This window comes from Mauremys reevesii, linkage group 2, assembly GCF_016161935.1.
Source record: "Mauremys reevesii isolate NIE-2019 linkage group 2, ASM1616193v1, whole genome shotgun sequence".
Taxonomy (NCBI): Eukaryota; Metazoa; Chordata; order Testudines; family Geoemydidae; genus Mauremys; species Mauremys reevesii.
The window spans coordinates 94,939,062-94,965,237 of NC_052624.1; the positions used below are offsets into that span (position 1 = coordinate 94,939,062).

Here is a 26,176-nt window from a genome sequence, read left to right on the forward strand (position 1 = left end):
GGGCCAGGAGAGGACACCAGGACTTTTAACAGGTGCAATTAGCCGCACTGTGATTGCATCTCCTTAGTGCAGGTGCTGCTGTGCCAGGGAGGCAGCTTGTGCAGGAACGGGCGGAGGCTGCTTGGGGGAAACGCAGCATTCTCGTTTGCTTTCATTGTAGTCCCCTGCGTGAACGGGATGAGCCCAGCAGGTGCAGGCGGGAGCCCAGGGCGAGCTGCCAGCCCGGGCTCGGGCCGGCGGCTGGCCTCCAGGCTGCGCGCGCGCACACGCACACACTACCCACCCTGAGCCGAGGCGGCGCGTGCGGGGCCCGGCAGGTGGCGCCGCCAACCGCCACTTCAGCCCGGCCGCTTTTTTTTTGGCGTCGCGGCAGCCACGCCCCCTCTGGCAAAGGTGAGGCGGCGAGGGGCGGGGTCTCGCCTCGCCCCGCCCCCTCCTTTCGGAGCGGCGCGTGTGGCCCGGCTGGCTCCCCGCACAGCTGCCCGCTCGGCTCCACGGCTCGGGTGCTGCTGGCTCGCGCCTCGACGGTTACCCGCGAGGACAAGGGCTGCGCTCGTGCCCCCGCTGCCCGCCATGAGCCCCGAGGAGAAGCCCCCGCCGGGCCGCTCCCGCGGGAGCCGGGCGCCACCGCCGCAGCCTCCCTGTGGCCGGGGCCGCCGGCGGGGCGGCTTCCTGAGCGAGATCCGCACCGCGATCCGCACCGAGCCCTTCCAGGAGCGCTACAGCCTCAGCCCCGGCAGGGAGCTTGGCAGGTAAGCGACGGGCCGCCCGACAGAGCGCCCCGCCCCGCTCCGCTCCGGGGGCGCCCAAGCCCCTTCCCGGCTACGGGGGCAGCCGGGCCCGGTCTGGCGGGCAGCGTCTCTCCCCCCAACGCCCCCGGGGAAGGGGTGAGGTCCCGGTGGGCTCAGGCGCTGCTGCACCCCCCGGCTCCGCTCTGCCCGCGCGGCGGTGCCGGGGCTCTGCCGACTCGCCCCCGATCGGTGCCACTGGCCTGGGCGCAGGTGCGGAAATGCTCCACGGTGCCCAGTTTGGGGCCGCTCCCGCTGGCCCCGCGATTGCCCCTGGTCAGTGTAGACAAGGGCAAGTCGTGTTGGGCGCTGTCAGTGCACGGGAGCCGCTCTGCCGCTCGCCGTTCCGGTGTCCCCGCAAACACGAGCCCATGCAAAACACTTCTCCTTAATTTACCTGGGGGGGGGGATTGTTACCTGAACTAGGTCAAATGTGACACAAGGAAAAAAAGACTATTTAAGGGAAGCAAATGGTTAGAGCAGGGAGGCGAAGGCAGTTCTCCCTCTCCCTCCCCCCCATGCGTTTCTCCTAGCGTGGGATTTTCACCACGCCTCAAAAAGAAAAAAGTTATGAAAAGTTTTATTCTGGAAGGTGACTCTTGAATTGTGTTCCATGTTTGTGGCTCAGCTCTTTTTATATCAAGCTTCCTCAGTGTACACATACATTTTGAACTTGGAGACACCGTCACATTAAAAATAACACTTCTGTCTGCAAGTTTTACCATGTCAGGGTGTTGATCATATATGATGACTGTCACTGAAAGAGATTAGACGGAGAAGTTACTTTCTTTCTTTTTTTTTAGTTGGCTTCATTTGACAGCACTCTGTGTAGTCAATGACACATTTGTTCCTGTATAGTCAGTAATCCTTTTGTTTGCCTGGGTCTTTCACACAGCAATAGGGAAGAGAAACACTTCCTTTGGAGGGAGGCAAAATAGATATGATTGTGATGCAGGAACACGTATAGTTGCTGTTAACTACTTTTTAAAACTCTTAAAATTGTCTAGACTTCAAGTTAACTTTGGCGTTTTAACAAATCCTAATTAATCAGAATGAGATCAGCAAAATATAACAGACTTAAATATCTATATAGGGAGAAGGTTTCTATATAGGTCTCTTTAATGTAGCAAAGAAAGGTATAATAAGATCCAGCAACCGAAGGCTGACGCTAGGTTAATTCGGGCTAGAGATAATGCCTAAATTTTAAGCAGCAGTAATTAACCATTGGAATAGTTTAACAAGGAAAGTGCTGGATTGTCCATCACAGAATCTTAAAATCAAAATCAGGTGTCTTTCCAGAAAGCATGCTCTAGTTCAACCATGAGATAAGGCTTGTGATGTTGGAGTTACATGGTGAAGTTCTTTAGCCTGTGTTATACAGGAAGGTCAGACTAGAAGATGATGATCCAGCCTGGCATAAAAAAATTATTAATTGAAGGTTAATGGGGCTTCATACCTTTTGCCCTGTTAATGGGGGGAGGGGAAGTACTGCAATAAACTTTGTATTGTATAGTTAGGACGAGCAAATCTGAACAAGATGCATTTTTACATAGTCATTTTCTGATCAAAGCTGTACTTTAAGACATTTTTTCCATGACTGCTGTGACTCTATATCTGAGATTTTCATTAACTGATCAAGTTAAAACTAATAATGCCTTTGTGGCTTTTTTTGTTCTGCAATAATCTGCAGAAATTTTGGTTCATACTGTCTCCTTTTCAACTCCACAAAAGTCTCTGAGATCCTTCTTCCTCATAATATAGAGAGATCATATGCTTGAGTTTGTAGATTTAATTTCTTAGCTTAATTCTGAAGATATTTTTTTAAAGTAGTGAAAAAATTTTAATTATTGGATCCTGAATTCAACACTAGCATATTCATAAAGAGGGAATTCTTGCTCACTGCAGAACAAATATAGTGAAATTAAAAGGCTCTTTGCCATTTGTGACCATATTGTTATTAGCATGCTTTATCATCAGTTTTTAAGTTTCATCTGTGTCAGTTCATAAAAGGTGTTTTGGCTCTGAAATGGAATGCTTATTTTTCTTAATGACTTAAGAGTATGGGTTTTTTATAACGCTTGTTAATGTGTCTAACAACAATTCTGCAGACGAATAGCAATCTTAGGGGCAAAAACATCCCTTGTGCACACAAACATGCTCTGTATTTTAATCCTTGTTTTTTTGAAGGGAGAATACATTAGATTTATGTGTTTCAAAAGATTACCTGTTCAGCTACTGGGTCAGGCAGCAGTCCCACCTTGACCAAATACAGTACGTGCTGGAATAAGAAGACTAGTTCAGGAAGAAATACCAAAAGATTTATCTGTTTTTGTGCTGCCTCCTTCAACACACAGATTGGCAAAGTTCAAGAATGAGAATGATTTTACTAATGTGAAGCTTTCCATATTGCAAGTACTGTTGACTTTGAAAGCAAATTTTTATGTTCAGATGTTTTCTGTCATCTTAAAACTACTTGAGCTGATATAGGAGACAGAACTGCATTGCAGACTTTATAGAAACTCCAAATCTTTTTTTGTATTCCCTTGATTGGAATGCTAGTGGCAGTTTGTTCTTTTTATAAAATTACACTAGCATGCAACAGGCGTTTTACTTGAAATCATGGGCACATGTATGGCTTTATTGTTAGCTCAATATTGTTAGCTCCCATCCACACATAAAAATCTCTAGTTTGAGTTAAGTGGGATCTTTGGGCATATCTACGCAATGCATTAGTCCACACCAGAGGGGTATAAATTCTAGTGCACACTAGCACGTCGTGCATTAACTGGCCTGTGTGAACATTGCTGATGTGCAGAAAAAAATCTTTACTGTGCATTAAAGTAGGACTGTTTAAAATGGAACTATATTAATGAATACTGGGGAACTTTTAGTGCATATCATTATACCTATCTGGTGGAGACACACCCTCAGACTTGGGGGTGGTGAGTTAAAGCTCCAACGATGCTGCTGCTGAAACTAGTAATGCAGTGGGGATGCAGCAGGATGAGCTACAACTTATCTGCTAATCAAATCGTTCTGTGCTGGTAATCAGACCTCTGTGGCTTCAGTGATAGTGTGGCAGTGTTTTGAAGTATGGTTGCTCTCACTGGAGGTAGGCTACCTCAAGTGGCGTAACATGAGTCTACTACCTGTTGCAATTAAGACCATTGTAATAGAAATTCCACTGTAAAATGGGGAGCAATATGCTTTTTAATAAGATTTCTTTGTAGAGATGTTAAATGGTTTTATAGCTATTACAGGTCTGAATACTTACTGTTTAGATTTTTGTCTCTAGCCCATTCTGTATTGTGAAACCAAAAGTATATCCAAAAAGGAAACATCAACCTTAATTTTCCTACAGGTTTGCTTTCTTATTTTGTCTAAAGTTCTTTTTAAAGGTTCTGACTTGCAGTGTTGATTTACATAGATCCTACTCTTTTTGTGAGGAAAAGAAGAGTGTAGCATCAGACTAATAGTACTTTTGCAGACAATAATATGCTTATTAAATTTCCAAGCAAATTTATACAATCCTTAAGTTCACTGATGTTTTCGTTAACTGGCCTGGAACTTGCCATGCACCAGATCAAAGCTCATCATCTGCTAATGTCAAAAGCTGTTCTGGCTTCTCAGATTGGTCAAGTGGTGTCCACCTGACACTGTGCTGCTTTCTCATCAGAAAGGCAGTTTATTTTAGTTCTTGCAATTGCCGTCAGAATATAGGTTTTCCCTGACAAAAGATGGAAGACATATGGGACTCTAAAGTTCTATTGATTCCCTCAGTTCACTTTTCTTTTGAATAAAAAGGACATACTGAGTCTCAGTTATCATGAACTGAGAATAACGGGCTGTAAAGAAGCACTAAGCAGGTGGAACAGCGTAATAAGGAAACTTGGTTTCACATTCAGGACATTTCAAACGTAGAGATGTGACTTTATGTGCAGACTGACACAGGCCTTCATGATAGTACCCAGCTGTATAATGAACGTAACCTATCCTTAATGTTGTGAGTCTCAGTTCTTAGTCTGTGATACTGGATGCTTATATGTTTGTGCCCCCCTCCCCCCCGCAATAAGAACTTGTAACTAGAACATATGCTGTATGTTTGCCACTTTTTTGTCTTATGTCTCAGTTACCTGAGACCTTCTTCAGACAAATATAACAGGTGTGGAACAGACTCTGGGGATGTGATGGACAGAGATGGCAATGGAGAGAGAAGTTGCTGGCAATTGGACCCATCCCTTGAAAAGAAATTCTGCCATTAAAACCTCCTTGCTAAAAACAGCCTTCTCTCTTGCCTGTAACAACAGAAAAAGTGTGGAGTGGGAGGAAATGCACGCCAGACAAATAGCACTTGTGATGAATTAATTCTATAGCTAATTTTATGCAGTTCCGTTCCTTTCAGACAATCTCTTTTTAAGCTTTCTAAAAGATGAATATGCTCATAGAAGTCACTATTAATACTGCAACCACAGTAGTGACAGGAGGTTTTGCAGATCACTTTGAGAAAAGATTACTTAAAGTAATGTCAGATTCTCTGCTGCTCCCTAGCAGAACCCATGACAACCCAAAATGTGGGTAAACATATGATGTAAAGCGTTCTTGCTTCATTTGCAATTACTAAGACTTTTTTGTTTCCTTTCTGTAAGCCAGGATGTGTGCCAATTTAAATAATGCTAATGATGGTGGTAGTGTGAAGAAGTGACCTTGGGCTTCTTAGTTGTCTGTTACTTCAGAGGAGAAATCATTTTCAGTTTGAAGTAGGATTTTTATTATGAAGATTGTGGGATAAAACATGAACTGTAGACTAAAAATTAGTTTGCTTTTAAACATGTTCTTTGTCATGTTGGAGTGTGGATGTCTGATTTTTTTTAACTTAATCAGTAATTTATTTCTTACCTAGTATTCTCCCCCAACCCCAATCTGTTCCTCTCTATCTTTAGTCATCACAATTACCCCCCACCCCAATCACATGGTGCCCTGAGCTATCACTTTCTCTTGGTTTGTCCCCTTGTTACTGTATTTTCAACAGTAAATTCACTTGCTTTTCAAGAATTCCCTGTTAAGACTTCAAAGTAAGACTTTGAAGAAAGGGAAAAGGAGGAGAATCCAACTTGGAGCTTGTCCAAACACTTGGTAATATAACACAATGCTTATTTTTTAAAAACCTATCCTGGTATATCTCTCTAAAAGTACAAATTTATATCAAGTTTCATAATATTGAATCAACTTAGATTGCCCAGCATGTTTTTGCTGGATCTTTGCTCTGGAGTTGCCTCACGCATGAATCTTATTAGTTGCATAGTAACTAGTTTTTAAGAATTATATTTGTAAACAGTCTAAATGTCTATGTAACCTGACCCTTTTAATTAAGTGATGCATCGGGTCTCTGTCTAGCCCAACTGTGCTGTACATATGTAGCACACACTGTGTCTTATTTTCCTTCTTTGTGAATAGTGACAAATGTTTTGGTTAATCTGGCATACCAGTATTTATATTAGACTTCCTCTTTGCTTCCAAAACAGCTTTTGTATGCAGGTCTGAGCAGCTTTTTGTGCTTCATGAAATCAGTATCTTGTTTTTCGAGAGAGATGAAGTATGACAAACTACTTTGGTCAAGAGTTGAGTGTGTGCTAAATTGTGAGTGGTATTCACTTTGTGGTAATTTGAGGAAAATGACACGCTGAGATTATACAAATTGTGACTCCAGCAGTCAGTATGTAAATCATGAGGATTAAAACTTTTTACAGGATATTAAAAGGATGTGCTATTAAAGGGTCAGATCCAAACCCAACGGAAGTCTTCCCATTGATTTAATTGATTTTTTGTCTCTGTCACAAATACCATTAGGCCATGCTAGGTTTGTTCCAGCAAAGAACTGATCTTTTGCTGCTGTAAAGGGGCAGCGTCAGCATGGATTATAACTACTTACTGTTGAAAATTAGTTTGCTGCAATACTTCATATTGTAACTGTGGCATTCAGATTTGTCAAGTTTACATGTCTTCATTTTGAGGCAATTTAGAGTCCTTTCCAGTGGTTCTCTAAACAAAGTTGCTGTCATTCATGATCAGAATTTAAACTTGAGAGCAGTTTTTACTTAACCGACTATATGTTTAACTTGTTATGACATTAGCTTTTTAAAAAGAACCATTGTGCATACATTACTTAGCTCTTTAGAATGTGCAGCCTTCTGATGCTCTCCACATGATTCCCATGGTACCCTTCCCTGCCTGTCCTTTGGTTTTTGTTCTTCCTTTTCTTCCCCTACCCCTTCCAAGCATGCTTTTGAGTCCATCTCAGGGTGCTTGGCACATTGTGCAGTATTTATTCTAGGCCCTGAATGGCCAGTTCCAAAGGTGCTGTTTTACAATGATCTTTTAAAAATAGATGTTGGTTTCAATCTTTTAAAATATTCTTAGCATTTTTGTGGGATTTTTTTTGCAATGAAATGCAGTTATGTTATTTTGTAGTTGAGATTTTGTTTCTTGTATAATCAAATTTATTAATGGTTCTATCAAGTAGCTTTGTATTTCCTGACACTCTGCATTTAAAAAACCATAACATTATTTTGACATATATATTAAATATGAAGAAGTTTCTCAAGAAAATACTTTGGGCCTCACAGTGCTTCAAAAACCCACATTGTTACTGTACATGTGCTTTTGTGAACATCTGGTCAGTCCCCTGTATTTCAGTTAATCTTTGCAAATGCTATCTTTGAGGAATAATGATGATAAATATAGCTTAGTAAATCAATGGTTGCAATTCAGATTTTTTTTTGGGGGGGGGAGCCTAAATGTCTGTGGTTTTTTATTTTGTTTCACTAAATTGATTTTGAATTAGCAATCCTGAAACTGAAATACTTTAGTTTTCAGAAGGTACCAGGAGTCCACTGAGCAGCTTGCCTTTACGGTACTGAATAAAGTTTTCATAAAAACAATACTTGATGCTGGAACATAATTGCACAGACCAGTGGTCTTCCTAGCCCAGTATGCAGTCTGAAAGTGATCAGTCCATTCCCAGATGCTTCAGAGAAGTGCAAGAAACTTCATAGTGAACAACACTGGAATAATGTGCCCTATGAGAAGTTTCTGCCAAACTCAGTTTAGAATTGTCTTGTATGCTGAAGAAAGAGGGATTTTTCTTTTTTTAATTGCTTATCATCTAATGCAACCGTAGCTGTTCTCATCCTTTTTACATATCTAATTCATTTTTAAGATCTTACTATATAGTATTTGACTCATCTCACCATAGTGTCTGACCACCCCCCAAGTTTTGTTTGGGGGGGGGGTGGATTTTACCTTCTGCAACTGTAAAGAGTAGCTTGAAACATGGCAGGTTTTTTTTTTTTTTAAACATGTGGGGGTGGGCTGGGGATAGCTAAGATTAAAGCAGTGTGTGTTGCATTTGGTTCCGAAAGCTCAGGGTAGTGTTAATTCTGCTTGTAGGAATTAATTCCATAGATCTAAGTCTATCTCATGACAAAGCTTTCTCTCGTGCTTTCAGTTCTCCTCCTGTTCATAGATAATTTGATATAGGTCATGGTCATGGGGAGAGATGCAGTTTCTCGAGGAACTAGGGTCAGGCCTGTGAGGAGCGGCTGATATTAAGATTGAGACTTTTTGAATTAGATTTTGTATTCATTGGAGCTAGTGTAATGAGTGAAACCCAGAGGTACTGTGATCATAGTGTCAGTTGCTGAGCAGATGGGCTCTTTCTCTTACCAGTTGAAGGTCTTAGGCTGTTTGCCTTTATTTATAGGTAGGATTTGCAATAATCTAATTTGGAAGTCATGAAAACATGATTATTGTGACCAGATCGGTTTGATAGGATAGAGCACAGTATTCTGGCCAGCTGCAAGAGAACATGGGTGTCTTTCACAATCATGGATAGCCAAGAGTACTCCAATGCTATTCACTGACTCTACAATCTTCAGGCAGATACATTTGACCAAGGAAGATGTCTCAAGACCTTGCCTTCTCCAAACATCTTCTCTTTTCTCTCTTGTTTGGGTTTAGTTTCAGCCAGCTGCTCCTCATCCAGGTATTTGGACAGCTGGCAAATAGTAATATTGACATCTGAGGCAAGGGAGAGGTCAGCAATACACAAACAATACCAGCTCTACACCTCAGCCCATATGTCTAACCAGCAACTTCAGACAAGTATTGAATAAGATAGAGGACAGGATTGACCCTTGAAAGCCTTAATAGGAGAGGACTCTGGACATGGAGAAACAATGGTCCAGCTCATCCTTTTTGTGTTTAGTCTTGGAGAAAAGACTAAGTTTCAATGATACCTTGGACAAACAAGTTCCATAGATTAATCATGTTTTTTGTGGAAAAGTATTTTATCTGTTTTTTTTTTTAAAACTTGATACCTTTTATCACATGTCCCCTGGTTCTGTTATGAGAGGTCTGTTTAAATAGGTCTGTTTGACTGCCTATTTAACATTCATTATTTTGTGTATCTCTGCCATCGCTTTTTAATTTGTTTCCTCTATAAATTAAACAGACCCAGTCTTTTCAATCTCTATCCATGCCTCTAATCTTTATCACCTCTTTTTGGATCTCATTTATTTCTTCTGTATCTCTGAAATACAGTGAATTTACACCCTTACCTGGAATACTGTGCCAACATTGACTTATCTAATTGCAAATATGAGAGTGCTCAATGCACAGGGGCAGTCAAAAAAAGCAGATATTTTCATCTGGGTACCCAGAATAACACAATAGTCTTGTTCCAGAGAGGTTAGAGGTAATTTTAAAAGCCACCAATATGTAGAAATAGTTCCTTCTGTTGTGCACTCACTTTCATTAGTCAACAATAAAGGTGCTGCCTATTCATCTAGCTTTGCTAGGTTCCTCTCAGGATTTCTTTAGTCTTCTATAGTCTGTCTTAAAATTATCTTCAAATACTTTATATATCTTCCTATATACCCTCATTTCCAGATTGTTTGTTGGTGAACTGGGGCATCCCACTGTTGTTTTGGGGTTTTTTTTGATAAGGGGAACATTTACTTTCCTTTTTGATGGGTGGTGGTGGTATGTGCTCCATATAACTGAGATCAGAAGATTCTTGCTAACCATATCCTTAGGTCCACACCAACCCCTTTCTCTTTGTGTCCCAAACTGAGGGCAAAAGGGGCAGTGCAAGACTGACCAGCTCTCCAGTTCTTTTCTGCTGCCTGTGGTCTGAGGTGGAACCTCTTCATTAGCTAGGTTCTGCATCTAACTGTAATTAACAGTAGTTTATATTTTTTATAGTTCACATAGTTCTTAATAGGGTTTGGTGGGTCTCTCCCTACCTGAACCCTTCCCCCTCCACATCTCCCCATGGAGTGCCTAGTTATTCCCAAGATCTGCGGGTTCTAAAACTGCGTGTCCTGCCCTCAGGCTTTCCTGGTCAGTGATGACCACCTCAAGTACCTCTACAGCACTGCAGCCCATTTCTGTGGGTGAAAGGAAATTATGTGTGCACAACGTTAATTTCTGCAAAATTCTGCATTGCGCAGTGGTGTAAGAGTGATAAAATAATTTTATGACATTGTAATACCTAATGTGCACATTAAAAATGCCACAGCAATACCTGGGGGGGAGGAGGGCACTGAAACTTGCAGCATTCTCGCAGCTTGGGGCACCGCTAGATCAGCCCATTCCCGGCAGAGAGGGCACTGCTGAGGGCAGGCCTCAACTCCCTCTACCCACCAGGCTCTGCTTCTCTTGCAGCTGGCTGCAGTGATGAGTCTGCCCAGGAACCACTGGATCTGCTGGAGCATTTGGATCTGCCCTGGCACCGCTGCTCTCCTGGCAGTGATCTGCCAAACTAGCTGCATTAGACAGCACCTAGTAACTGGGATCAGAGCAAGGCACACAATGCTCAGCCATGCGCATGCAAACGATCCCCCAGCCCACAGTACTCCACTTCCAAGGAGAGACAGCGGGGTGCCGCCTCCCCAAGCGAGGGGTAGATTGTGGACTTAACATTTAAACGATTAACTGATATAATTTTAATAGTTTAGATGGGGTACTCTTTTAAACGATATTTCCATCTCTATTCTCCGGTAACCTCCAAGTTAGGACAGGTATCAGAGGGGTAGCCATGTTAGTCTGGATCTGTAAAAGCAGCAAAGAGTCCTGTGGCACCTTGTAGACTAACAGACTCTACACCTCTGTAGGGAGTTCCAGAAGCTCACAAAGAGCACGATACCATTCTCCTGGCTCTGAAGGGCAGAAGCGCCCCAAAACCAATGCTAAGTGCAGGAGCTGAACTGTCCCCAGTACAGATGAGAGAATAACAAAAGTAGATTTCTCCTACTCTGATGGTACCAATGCACCATGAAAAGGAGTTGTTGGTACTGAAGACAGCAATGAGATGGCACCACTGACAGCACAGAAAGACAAGCCAGTCTGTTCACTTGCATCAGGGGATATATACGAGGACCCCAAGGACATGTCCATCTATATGGACTTGGAATCCCCAATTCTGTTGGAACCTGTTCTGACCAGGAAGGTCTCCACACCATTGGTCCAGAGCATGCAAAATAGGGAGAGCCACTCACCAGTACAGTCTACCTATTGGGGCATAATAAGGCCTCTGGCACTGACAGCGCCCTCCATAGAATTTGAAACTGCCACTGCTTCTGAAAAGTCAGGTATTGGTAGGAGATCATCACCACTCCCATAGAGACAAAGGATCAGTCCAGACAGAGAACCCAGAGTCTCATAGGCACCATCCTGATTTCATAAGAGCAATTGTGCACATGGAGACCAGTGGTACTCTCCTTCATGGTGACTGTCCCAGTTTCCATTTGACCCCTCAACCTGGCCTTACTGGAGACCATCAGATCCATACATGCAATATCTTGAATCCAGATGATCCCATTGGGTACCTTCGTTCGCAGAGAAGATCTTGGACCGCCTCAAGAACTAGTGGAGGAAGAGGAGGAACTAGATCAGGCAGAACCACCAGCCCTGTTGGGATTGTCATCTTCATCTACAGATGTGATGATTGTACTAGCCTCACCATTACTGCCTAGTGGTAACAGGCAACTTGAAGATTTACTGAGGAGGATTGCAAATGCATTCCATTCCTCATAAATTACTGGACATTTTCCAGAGGACTGGTACCATTAACGAAGCCATCTTAAAATCAGCCAAGACCATCTGGCACACTCCAGCCACTTGTGCCCCCACTCCAAAAAGAATGGAGAAGTACTTTGTGCCATCTAAAAGGCAGAATTTTTATTTATATGCCCTGCTCTGAATTCATTAGTAGTACAAGCTGTTACTGAAAGAAGTAGACAGTGTCTACCCCCCTCTGATAAGGAAGCTAAATACTTAGACCTTTTTGGAAGAAAAATATTTACTTTGAATATACAGGTTCGCATAGCAAATTACCAAACCTTAATGTCAGAATATGATTTTATTAATTATATTAAGTTTGAGGAATTCACTAGTTCCCACAAAAAGAGAGGCTGCAATTCCAAGCACTCATTGAGGGTAAATTGCTAGCCAGATCATCCCTTCAAGCCTCAGTTGATGCAGCAGATATAACATCCTTGATGGCAACTTCTGTGGTCATGCGTTGGGTGTTGTGCTACTGTCCCCCTCCAGGTTCTGACTACCCCAGTCCCAATCGACTGCGTCACAGGCACCACCAGCCAAGACACAATTTTGAAGATTTGATCGAGGGTCTGATCGACCTCCCCCGACAACTAGCGTATATTACACAACCTACCCAGATGTTTGGCCACCGACTATGGCCATTTTACCAAGAGTGGGCATCCATCACCACAGATCACTGGGTAGTGGAGATATAACTAGAATGTCCTATCATCCCCTTCATCTCCATCCCACCTACCCATCTGTCGTCCCCGTCCCTCTTCAGGGACCCTTCTCACAAGCATCTTCTATGACAAGAAGTAAACTTGTACAGCTAGGTACTGTGGGACATGTTCCAGTACAACACGGGGAAGTGGTTCTATTCCCACTACTTCTTGACTCAAAAGAAACATGGAGGATGGAGACCCATTTTAGATCTCAGAAAACTCAACAAATTTATACGTACCCACAATTCAGGATGGTCACGCCGACATCAATAATTCCAGTGCTGGAAGAAGGGGACTGGTTTTCAGCCCTCAACCTACAAGATGCGTATTTTCATATCGCTATACACCCTGCACACAGACGATTCCTACGGTTCACAGTAGGGAGAGACGACTTCCAATACAGAGTGTTACCATTCGGACTCTTGACAGCTCAGCGAGTCTTTACCAAAACCCTGGCTATAGTAGCAGCGCACCTACACAGACAAGGACTTATGATGTTCCCATACTTGGATGATTGTCTCTTGAAGGGTTGCACTAAAGCAGACACTTTTCCATACCTGAAGGTTACAAATAAATGAGAAGAAATCTACTCTACTTACAGTTCAACAACTAGAATTCATCGGAGCTTACCTAGACTCGATAGAAGCCAAAGCTTCATTACTGATGACCAGATTCTCCACAATGACCACTGTCCTGTTGGTAGTCACAATCAGTCTAAGGGGCTCTGCACGCACTTGCCTGTAACTGTTAGGACACACGGCAGCTTCTATCTTTGTGGTCAAGCACGCATGACTACACATGCGCTGTCGCCAGGGATGGCTGAGCACAGTCTACATACCACGCAAGCACAGTCTAAACAGACTCCTGTCACCACCACCAAAAGTCATACAATCACTACAATGGTGGCTAAACCCACACAGTGTGTGTGCGGAGTTCCATTTCACCAAGACCCAGCATCCATCCTGATCATTACAGGTGCCTCACTGATTGGATTGGGTGCACACTTGAACCAACACACAATCCAAGGGAAATGGTCTCCTGCAGAGTCGTTATTACACATCAATCTACTCGAATTACGAGCAGTTCAAAACATGTGCCAACATTTCCTACCGATAAGAAACAAATCGGTAAGAGTAATGACAGACAACGTAGCCTGTATGTTCTACATAAACAGACAAGGAGGTGCTTGATCTCGTTCCCTGTGCACAGAAGCCATAACATTATAGAACTGGGGCATTATCCACAATATTACCATTACTGTGTCGTACCTCCCGGGCCAAAAGAACACGATGGCAGACACGTTGAGCAGACAGTTTTCCCAAGAACATGAATGGGGGTCACCACACATTGATCTGTTTGCAACATCACAAAACTGCAAATGTCCAAGCTTTTGCTCACGAGCAGGACTAGGACCGCAATCACTAGGAGATGCCTTTGTCATTCGGTGGAACACACCCCTCCTGTATGCATTCCCACCGATACCGTTATTATCCAGAGTGATACACGAGATACGGATCGACAGAGCCTGGATCATACTGATGGCTCCGATATGGCCCAGACAGAGGTGGTTTCCATACCTGAACAGCATGGCGCTTTGACCCCGGACACCCTTCCTCTCTGTCAGGATCTTTTCTCTCAGGACGAGGGTCATGTTCTTCACCCGAATCTAGGAAAACTCCACCTGAAGGCCTGGCTCCTCCATGGCTCCATCTCGACAAATTAACCTGTTTGGAAGAGGCTAAAAAGGTGTTGCTAAACAGCAGGAAACTTACCATGTGTACCATTTACCTCCATAAATGAAAGAGGTTCTCTTCATGGTGTCACGCCAGACACATACCGGCACTTACAGCACCAATACATTCGATTTAGGAGTACATGTCGCATTAGAAACACATGAGGCTATCTGTTAGTTCACTTAAGGTGCACCTCGCAGCCATAGCTACTTTTCACAACAAAATACCGGTAGATGCACAAAGGCTGAAAACCGTCTGATTACAAAATGCTTCCTCGCAGATATTCAGAACATGTACCTGAAATCTGCAACCCTACACCAGCATGGGACCTAAAACTAGACCTCGGAGGCCTTACCAGAGCCCCTTTCAAACCACTTGCTACCTGTTCTCTACTACATGTATCAATGAAGATAGCATTCCTGGTGGAGAAATCTTTGGATCCATCTGTGTCTCAGTGGTGCCAGATACTCTGATGAAGAAAAAGAAGATACAATTTATTGCTCTAAAAGAGAGCTAGCTGACGCAGACCATGATCCTGAGTTTTCACCAGATGAGCACCTGGGGAGTGGCTTCTGCCTCTTCCCCTTCTGATGATGCTCCGCAGTTCTGTGACCTGGTGGATCGCATGACATCTGCATTGAATTTACCTTCAGTAGTAGTGGAGGAAACTCCAAGAATAGGATGTCATTACCAATTCTCCATGGTCTGCTGCAGCCTGTTCAGACTGTTAGAGCCACCCCTTCCCCTTGTTAGCCTATTTCCAAGACAGCAGACAAATTATATCAAATACTCTCAGGGGGTAGGGGGGTTGTATTTTCATACACATTCTATATATAATTTGTTGGTGCCTGCTGCCAGCAATGGTTGAGGTCTGGAGAAGCATATTCCATTCCTGCTGATAGAGAGGGGAAAGAAGATTGATTCCCTGGGAAGAAATGTGTTCTCTTCTTCCACTGTTAGTACTAGGGTGGCAAATTATTAAGCAGTTATGACTCACTATCAGTTCCACCTATGGGAAATGATGCTATTGTTTGTACAGGATTTGCCAGATAATAAAAGGATGTTGGCAAATGTGATCCAAATGGAGGGTCAAAATGTGGCTAAGTATGCTCTCAGGGTTTTGTTTGACACCTTGGCCTCTAGTTACTCAGAGGAGACATGCTTGGCTTTGCTCCTCTCTTCTGGCTGTGGATACTAGAATTAAGGTGGAAGATCTCCCCTTTTATAGGGATGGTCTTGTCAGTGAAAAGACATGAATGACTGGAAAAGCTAAAGGATGCAAGATCAATGCTCTGTTCTTTAGGCTTGATTCCTTCTACTCTTTCTTCCCATTATTAGAGACAGTATTATCCATAGACTTCCTTGATTTATTTCTTGTCAAATCACAGAAGACATCAGCAGGCTGTGACTTTCCAGAGCCACCAGAAGAAGTCGTTTTTCAAATCAAGTCCTAAATCTCAACGATCTACTTCCTCCCTGTCATCTTCATTGAACACCAAGCCTCAGATTTGATGTGAGGATTGAGAACCAATCAGCAAGGATCCTTCCCTTCCTCTGTTTGGAGACAGGCTAGTCCATTTTTATCAGCAAATGGAAGTTTATTATGTCCCTGAAATTACAGAAAAGGGCTATTGTATTCAGTATGAGAAACTACGCACTTTCAGTTTCCCCTACCTTTTCATTTTCAGGGAACCCTCTCACAACGCTATTCTACTTTCAGAAGTGCAGAAATTGCTCTGATAGGGGCTATCAGGGAGGTGTCCAAATACCTTGAGAAGTCAGGGGTTTTATTCTAGATACTTCGTAGTACAGGAGAAGAATGCAGGGGGTGGATGGAGGAAGGAGTTTAATCCAATTTTAGATTTTAAGAAACTTGAACAAATGTTTAGATGCTTTGGTTCTGTATGTTAATTCTAGCCTTCATAATCAGTTCATTTTAACTGTGGTTTAGTTTGCGACTCTTAAACAGAAGGATGCATAGTCTCATATTTCTGTCAGACAGTCATCAAAAGTACCTTTGTTTTGTGGTGGCAGGATGCCATTTCCAGTACAAGGTGCTCCCATTTGGCCTGTCCACAGCACCAAGTGTATTGTACAAACTGCCTCTCTGTAGTAGTGGCTCAGCTGAGAAAGCAAGGTATTTTTGTTTACTTATATCATACAGATGATTGACTGTTGAAGGCTGCTGTTGACAAAAATCTATTAAGCCACATCGCTTATACAATCACCCTTTTTTTCAGACCCGGAACTACTACTGAATGTCAAGTTGAATCCGTTGATCTCAACATTTTATTCTTAGGTGCCATATTGGACTCTGAAAAGCCTTTTTACCACAGGACAGGTTTTTTAAATAGTGCAGTATATTTTAAACTTTCAAATATGTCAGAACTCAAAGTAACTTTCTTCCTGAGTCTCATGGGTGCTACTACTTAAGTGAATCTCCTTGAGCATCTTGGAATTAGGCCAGTGCATCATTGGATGTAGAGATTTGGCTCGTTGACCTGAGACCATCTGCAAACGTTAGTCAATATTTCTTGAAACGTTCCGGACTCGCTGATGTGGTAGCGATTCAGAGCTAATGTCCTCAGAGACTTCCAGTTCAGTCCCCCTTCGCCATCAGTGAGGGTAACTTCAGATGTGTCAAACAATGGTTGGGGGGATAGGCACGTCTGAATCATCATACAGTTTGAAGATCACTGGGTTTCTTAGTAGAGGGGCTTGCACATAAACATGTTGGAGTTAAGAGAAACTTTGGCCCTCACGTTGTTCCTCCCTCACATACATGGGAAGGTTGTTCAAACAACAAATGGGGGTGCTCACTCGGTTAATACCATAGAAATATGCGGCCTGTGACGACTTACCAGAATTTGTGGAGTAGCCCCCCCAGCAAAAATTGTTGCGCACCTCTGCTTCAGGGGCTGATGCTAGATTTGATAGAGTAGTTCTTCAGTTTCTATTAAGTTCAGGCTCTGGTTCCTCCAGGCTGTTTTCAGCATTATTTATCAAACTACTCATAAGTGGGAATATGCAGAACTACTCAAAGCAGAAATTAAGGTCAGTTCAGTGTTCTTTGAGCTTGCTCTGCATACTCATACGTCCCCTCTCCCCCATCTTTTTGTTCTGTATTTCTGGCTTGGTGGAGGAAAGAAATGAGGTGGTAGAGGGCACTGTGCCTCCTTATATAGCCTTGCTTCAGAACATTCAGGGATGCTGGGTTTGGGGAGGGGACTAAGAGCACAAGCACTTTAGCAGACACTGCTTGGAGATGGTTCTCCCCGTTAAGCATCTTTGTGCGGCACACTACGTATAAGTGGAATATGCAGAACCATCTTGAAGAACTCTGGTTACAAATAAGTAAACTTCATTTCCTGAAATTGATGGATTTTTTTTTCTACTGAAGGGCTAAATTTTTGTGGATACAATATGGTACAGTTAATAAACTTAAAATATATTCCAGTTTGAGGTGTTACTAGTTCCAGCAGTATCCCCTGTTTTAAATGTAGGGAATATCACTGATACAGGGTAAAAACTCTACATTTGGAACATATTGTAAATGTTCCCACTGTAGTTTCTTTTGAGTTTTCTAAAATATTTAAAATTTGACTAGTGATTTTAATCCTTAAATTAAGGATCATCCATCTGATTTAATATTTTGCTTTAATTCCAGAGGGAAGTTTGCAGTGGTGAAGAAGTGTGTCAAGAAAGATACAGAAAAGGAGTTTGCAGCCAAATTCATGCGAAAAAGAAGAAAGGGCCAAGACTGTCGAATGGAAATAATCCATGAGATAGCTGTCCTTGAGTTGGCACAACGCAACCTTTGGGTCATTAATTTACATGAAGTTTATGAGACTGCAACAGAGATGATCTTAGTTCTGGAATAGTAAGTACTAATCTCATATTGTGGGGTCTTACACTTTTTTCCCGTGTGTGTGTAAGAGACATATTCCCACACTAATTTCCTGAATTATTTGCTGAAAGTGAAAAATCTAAATAATGTGCACCCAAAAGACAAGAATTTTGAAAACTGATATTTCCCTGCTGAGTTGCTATAATCACCTGTTTTTTGGATCTGGACGAAAGAATGATGAATCAGGAATCACAAGTAGTTTGTGGGATCAAGTGACTATTGTGGACTATATCAATTTCCCTAACCTAGTTGAATTTATAATTTATTTGTAATAGGTTACCCTGTTTGTAATATACTTTTAGCTGTGTGGTCATGTGATACATTATTTCATTAGAAAAATGAATATCATGTGAAGACACAAGACAGTAGATTCTCTCTCTCCTGGTAGAAATTGGGGTGGAAGGTGCCAGACATGTGCCTGCATTTTTCCCTGTGCTGACAGCTGCCATTGAGTGCTCCTGCTTATAGCGATGTACTTTTAACCACTGCCTTACAGCATTATTGCAGACAGGTTCCTAGAGAGAGCTGAAACTTCAATTATTTTTCTGTCTCAAGTGGAAATATGAACCTCTTACAGAAAAGATTTATTCATTGGATCTGCAAATCCATTTGGAGTCTCTGCCTCTTTCTTGCTAGTCAGACTGAACTAAAAGCTAGTCTGAAGGAAGAAGTTAGCAATGGCACTGTGCTTCAACTACAGCTTCCAGTTTGTATTCTGCCACTGAAAATACATGGCATCTTGAAGCCCTCCTATTGGAACAGATATTGCTGATGTCTTATTTGTAGTGTGTCTTCGGCACTGGATTGTTCTGCTAATAAGACTTTGGTTTTTTTTTTCCCTGTGCACCAGAGTAGAAGGCAGGTTTTGTGGTTAAGGCCCTAGGCTGGGACTCTGAGATCTGGATTCAATTTCCTGCCCTGCTACAGACTTCAAGTGACTTTCCTAATGTCACACAATTTCTCTGAGCCTTAGTTTCCCTTTCTGTAAATTGGGGGTAAAATATGTGTTTTCCCCGTGCTCCCTAGAAATTTTATCTGTTTAGACTGTAAACCCCTCAATGCTGGGGCTGTTACTACATGTATATACCCCACTTAGCAAAACAGAGTCTAAATCTCCAGTAAATTCTCCATCGGCTACTTTAGTACAAATAATAAAAATGTCTTCTGTTTATGCTCTTCCAGTAGGCTTATTCTAGCTGAACCAATGCTAGCTAAATAACTTGTGGTCTGGCAGTTCAGTCAAAATTTTACTTCTTCTGTCAGACAGTTCTAGCTCCTTATCTCCTTAAACACTAGATCAAGCAGTTTCAAACATAAGAATTCTTTAAAATGAGTCTTGTCACCTTGATGCTCAAGACAACTTCTAGTCTTTAGCTTTCTGGGCAAAAGTGAGAGCAGCTGCTTCAACAATTTTTTAAGATGGCTTGTCTGGCAGGAACAAAAGTCTGTGTTTCAACAGTACCCTATTGAGAGAGAACCTATCAGAAGTGTGGGCGGGGAAGTTCAGGATCAGACCAGTCTGAGTAACTTGAGACTCCTTTCATCTGCCCATTCTTCTTCCCTTTTTTCCACTTCTCTCCCCTCCCCACAAAAAAAAATAAAATAAAAACCAAAGTGTCAAAAGATGAATCTGCAGTGGCTGGAGCCTTTTTAGTCCTGAGTCTTTAATTATGTTAAAATGTCCATAGATCACTGCCAAAAAGGTGATGAAATAAATACTTGTTGCGGCTAAACTGCAAGAGTTATGGTTTCTCCCAAGCCTCTTGTGCCTCTAAATGCTCGTTAAATGACTAGGAGAGAATAGTTATGGTGCTGGCAGTTCCGAAGCCATTTACGTTATCTGTTGTTAGTATAACTCATTGCCTGCCTTGGTGAGAAGCCTGGTGTTCACGTTTCTCAGATTCTTGTTCATAGGCTAGAATGTAGATTATATGAAATTGTGTTCAGGACCTTACGCTTACCCATCCCAATACATCTGAGAAGCCCAATTAAATGGAAGAGAGGCTGTAGAAGATTAATAGGGATTTGTTTTTAAAATAAATAGTACCCTACAGTAGAACCTCAGAGTTACGAACACCAGTTATGAACTGAGTAGTTAACCAGACATCTCATTTGCAATCAGAAGTATGCAATCAGGCACCAACGGAGACCAAAAAAAGCAAATACATACAGTACAGTACTGTGTTAAACATAAACTACTAAAAAAAAGGTAAAGTAGCATTTTTCTACTGCATAGTAAAGTGTCAAACCTGTATTAAGTCAATGTTCAGTTGTAAACTTTTGAAAGAACAACCATGTTTTGTTCAGAATTATGAACATTTCAGAGTTAACAACCTCCATTCCCAAAATGTTCGTAATTCTGAGGTTCTGCTGTAGAATCTCATTATAATAGATATTTTCTAAAAAATGTCAACTCTTTACTTGCACTACAGTATGTAGATTGTCTATGGATTGTAATTGAGTGAGGTATAGAAAATTGGAATGGTGTCTGTATTTAGCTTATTGCCAGTGATACTTAAACAAAATAGCTAGTTTCAAAATTTGAATCCAACAGAGATGTGATGTATACTTAGACATCAAATCCAGAAGTAAACAATTGGGTTTTTTTGTGACACATGTAATACAGAACTACTGGGTTTTTAATAGGAGGAGTTAATACTTCATTACACATACAAAGCACATTTAGGATTGTAAACTACAAAAACACACTTCCACTGACTTCAGCAAATATATCTGGACACTTTTCTAATGTCAGCATGTTCCAGTGGCATGTTGAAACAAAACTGGTCTGAGTGTTAGTAAACTTATGACCTTCTGGATTCAGGGGATTAATAAACATACAGTTTTTCTCTGATGTGATTGATTGCCATGCATTCCATTTGTGTGGCGCTTGCTGCACGCTCTCCGAACATTTTTACCCTAGCAACTCTGGCAGGCCGGCAAACCCTTTTTAGGGCAGAGTACTGTCTCTATACACTCTTGTACAGCATGTAGTGAAATGTGGCACCCCGATCTTAATTGGGGTGGTTGGACACTACAGGGGGTCCCTGGTATACATCGGGGTTGCATTCTTGAAAAGGGCGACGGATACCGAAATGATGGATACTGGGGAATTTTTCCCGATAAGAAATAATGGCCTGCCCTACCTTGCCTCTTCCTGCCCAATTTCTGCCCCCTCCTCTGAATGTGCCCTGTCCCTGCTCCTCCCCCTCCCTCCCAGTGCCTTCCACATACTGGGGAAGAGCTGTTTCGCGGTGTGCAGGAGGCGCTGGGAGGGAGGGAAGGAGTTGATTGGCAGCATACAGGGCCACTGGCGGATGGGAGGCACTGTCAGATGCTGGCTGCCGGTGGCTGCTAAGCACCCAAAGAAAAAAAACACAAAAAGTGAAGCAACGGATATGCGGATCGGGACTGATGTGAATCAGAACATGTTCCCCCACTGATGAGTAACAGATATGTGAAACGAGATGAAAGGGAGACATGTACCAGGAAACCCTTGTACTGCAGTAAATACAAAAAAATCCACAGTATTATATATATGAATAAATCCTTGTATTAAGTGGTGATTTAAATTGTTTTCTGAGGGAAGAATATTTAGGAAATAGTCTCAAAAACAGTGCTATCTCTGTCATCTACTAATACTTTTGCAATGTCTTTGAAGGATGGGAGAGGGAGACTTTGTCCATATCTATAAATCCTTCCTTCCTTAAGTGGTTTTCAACAGCATTTTTTAACGCAAATAACAAGTTAGTTATTTTCATCAAGATATTTATAATGCACTTGTTGACATGATGCATAGGTGCACATTTATGCCTAACATGATTTAAATAGGATGTAATTAGTTTGTCTAATCCAGAAAAAATAGATTTGAGGTGGTATAAATATAAATGTCTAGTCCACTTGCTTTATGGTGGTGGCCAAAGTGTGACCTGTTGCTGCATAGTATTTCAACTTTCACGAGGATCCCAACAAAGTACCTAGTGCAGCTAGCTGTGAACATGTAGCATGAAAAATCTAATATTGTTTCAAGTTTAAAAGTAATAGGGTTCACCATAGTGGAAATAATGGTATACAGTTTTCATATTTCCATGTGGGATCTTCTACCAATGGGTACAAAGTAAACTGACACTCCCTCCTCTGCGGGTCTTTTTTTACGTGGAAAGCAAGGCTATTCTAGCAGTGGATAGTTTGTAAGCTCAAAAGCTTGTCTCTTTCATCAACAGAAGCTGATCCAATAAAATATTACCTCACTCACCTTGTCTCTCTAATATCCTGGGACCAACACAGCTGCAACAACACTGCATGCAAACAGATAGTGACAGCTAGGCTTAACTGCAGCCATTAAGTTCCAGTCAGGAGCTTCAGATTAATCACTGTGTAGCTTACACATCAGAATAGTTTGGCTACGCTGTACCAGAAACAGTAATATTATGACAATTGTATGTTATGTCAGTATGGAAATGAAACTTTCTAATTACAATACTCTGAATTATATGGCTCCTCTGGGTATATCTCTGCTACTTCACATTAGTCTCTCTCTAAACAACTGATTTTCTAGAAAATAATGTATAGAAAATATTTTTTGATATACTAGGTTGTGTTGGCTGTATTTAGACTAAACTTCTCAGACCAAGAACAATCAATATGTGCCTTATGTAGTATGAAGTACAGTCTTAGCACTTCATGAAGAATAAAATGAATTCATGAGACTGTATCTTTTTGCGGTGCAATACACATGAAGACTGTTCTTTGATATTAACCTGTGCATGATATTATGAATTCATTAAAGTTTAATGACAAAATTTGCATTGTTTTAAGACACTGATAGTTACATGACTGTAAAAGATGACATTTTTCTATAATTTGTCCTAAACACACCTGTGAATTCTGGCCTCAAATGCCGTCTTACATTTTTAACTCTATTTTTAAAGAAGTCAAAAGTAAATAAAATATCCCTTGTAGATAAAGTACAAAATTTTTTAAACTTAAAAGGAAATCCACTTTTCTACAAAGTATCTTGTAGAGCTATTTAACATTTGAAACTGCAGATTCCTTTTTTCTTTCTTGTGCTTGCAAGGACTCCAGTAGAAATATAAAATAAGTATGACACTCATGCAGCATGGTATTTAGGTTCCTCCTTATGTAATTTGTGGGAAGAAAATAAATTCAGTACTTTTTTCACTTAAAAACAAGGCATACTGCCATAGAACTGAAAACTTCCTGTGTGCAAAAAATAACCTACTACAATAAGTATGTACTACCTACTATAGAAGGTGACTTTTTTAATTCCAATACAGGGAACAAGGTAACAGTTGCCTCTGATATAGGGGTTCCAAAATGTGGTATGTCTGCCCCTGGGGGTATGAGACACATCTCTGGGGGGTACGTGGGAGAAATTGTGCAACAGTGGATTTTACATATTTATTTATTTAAATTTTCCTAATAGGCTACTCAGGCGAAGCTTTAAAATTCGGTGGGAATTTGTTATATAAAATACGGTAGTTAATTTGCTTCAAGATGTACCAATGAGAACACAGATATACAGAGATGCTGAGGTACAGAGCCCTCACCTCCAGTCACCAAACAGTGTGAGTTCAGTTGTCCAGCAACTATCCAGTCTAACTGAGTTCAGAACTTAGTCAGGGTTTTTTTGGTTGTATATGTCACAGTATAAATAGTGAAATATGGACAGATGGCTAAAGGCAAGTAGTGTTAAGATGAACACATAAAGTATCAGTAATGAGACGGGTAGGGGTACGCGAGCAGATGTTAGATTTCTAAGGGGGTACACAATCAGAAACGTTTGGGAACCTCTGCTCTAATATAATAGGATCATAATGTTCTTCCGCATCCTTAGTGGAAAGTCCAAGCGGAAGAGGAACTATAACATATCTTCACTGGTACTATAAGTTAAGCAGTAGCTGATGCTGCCTCCTTTATCTGATTAGCAAACTACATGAAGTGGCAGTTAAGGTTGAGGCAGGATACATTTCATCCACGCAAAACTTTAAGAATGGAAATAAGTTGTATGTTCTTTTCTACCTTCATACAGTCTACAACAATATTGACAACTAACATGAAAACTACTCCATAAGGGTTTCACTTCTACTTCCAGCAGGAATAGAGAAATGTCGGTTGTGTGTTGGGGGATGGGAATTGATATGACTAATGTGCCAGTCAGCAGTGTCCTGATGTTGGTATTTGGTCCCTGACCAAAATTTAGTTGTTTAGTAAAAATAGCAGGAGTATCTAAAAAGCTATTCTCCCCCCCCCCCCCCCAAGCCCTCAATAGTCTCATGGACGCCTGTAATCTGTCCCTGATTTTTACTAAAAATATCGTGTGTGTGTGTGTGTGTGTGGACAAAGAGAGCGATGCTGGGGCTTGCAGCTGCTCTAGCCCTGCTGTTGTTCCTGTACCAGGGGCTGACCCCTGCTGCTCCAGCGCCGGGAGGATGACCCAATCCCAGCTGCTGCTCTGGTGGGCCTGGGGACTGCTGCCCTAGAAGTAGTCCTGGAGGTCCTAGAAATTCAAATAATCTGTGACAGAATTTTATCCTTAATCATGATAATCTAGACCAGGGATCGGTAACCTCTGGCACGCAGCTCGCCAGGGTAAGCACCCTGGCGGGCCGGGCCAGTTTGTTTACCTGCTGCATTGGCAGGTTCGGCCGATGGCGGCTCCCACTGTCCGCGGTTCGCTGTCTGAGGCCAGTGGGGGAGGCGGGAAGCGGCGCAGGCAGGGGATGTGCTGGCCATGGCTTCCTGCCTCCCGCATTGGCTTGGGACGGCGAACCGCTGCCAGTGGGAGCCGCAATCAGCCGAACCTGCCGACGCGGCAGGTAAACAAACTGGCCTGTCCCGGTGAGATGCGTGCCAGAGGTTGCCGACCCCGATCTAGTCTAATCACCTGCACATCGCAGAACCTCACTCTCCTGTAGTAGGCCTTTATCCTCTGGCTGAGTTACTGAAGACCTTTAATCTTGACTCAAAGACTTTAAAGTTATACCATTTACTCTAGTTCAAACCAGTGGGTGAGCTATGCCCCACGCTGCAGAGGAAGATGAATCCTCTTACTTGATTTTCCTCCCATCAACATTAGAATCAGGTATGGCGATTACATGAGCATCTCCCAGCCGTCTTTCCCAGATTCCTAGTTTAAAGGTCTTTTAATCAATTGTGCCAGTTGTCGGAGAAAAACTCAGTTCTCGCTTTTTTTGTCATCTCAGAAGTCTACTTCTGTCCCTACTCAGATGGAATACGGTCCTCTGTCTGTGAATGCCTCCCAATGGTCAATGCCCTCCTTACAGCACCATTGCCTGAGCAGTCTGTTGATTATCATAATCTTGTCTCGCCTTTGCTCTCATCTAGGGACAGATAGAAAGCCACTGAAGATTACCTGAGCCTCCATTTCTTTAAGCATCTTCCCCAGCCTGGCGCCATCTTCCCTGATGCATCCCAGTGAGAATCTAGCAGTATCACTTATTCCAGTGTGAGGGACAATAAGTGGATTCTTTCCTACTCCCATTAAGGTCCTCTTCAGCCTCAGATCCAAATTCCATATCTTAGCTTCCGGCAGACAGCACACCCTTCAGTTTTCTTTGTCAGCTCTGGCGATAGCCTTGTTGCCCTTCTTAATAGGGAGTCCCAATCACATAGACCTGTCTTTTCCAGGTGTTGGTGTAATTCGCCGGCCTTCCCCATTCTGTTCTTTCTGGCTGCAAGTCATCTTGTCCTCTTCTTAGAGTCATTCTCTGTCCTCCTGGGGCTCCAAACTCTGGCTACCTCCATTGACTCTTCCCCTCTTCTTTTAGGATTAGTCACTCTTCTCTTCTTCCTTGCCTTCCCATCTTCTGTTACTGCTTGTATGTCTCCTTCATTTTGCACCTCAGCAAACCCGTTCCTCAGCTCTATTTCTCCTTCACT

General features: G+C 42.3%; 1 protein-coding gene across 1 annotated transcript in view; it reads left to right on the plus strand.

The window, feature by feature from the left end:
- The first annotated feature begins 421 nt into the window (after nt 1-421).
- STK17A (serine/threonine kinase 17a) overlaps nt 422-26,176 on the plus strand; it is a 47,993-nt gene continuing 22,238 nt past the window's right edge. The window contains exons 1-2 of the mRNA XM_039526476.1: nt 422-752; nt 18,014-18,226. Coding sequence (XP_039382410.1) covers nt 574-752; nt 18,014-18,226 — 392 coding nt within the window. The 5' untranslated portion in view covers nt 422-573. The remainder of the gene's footprint in view (nt 753-18,013; nt 18,227-26,176) is intronic.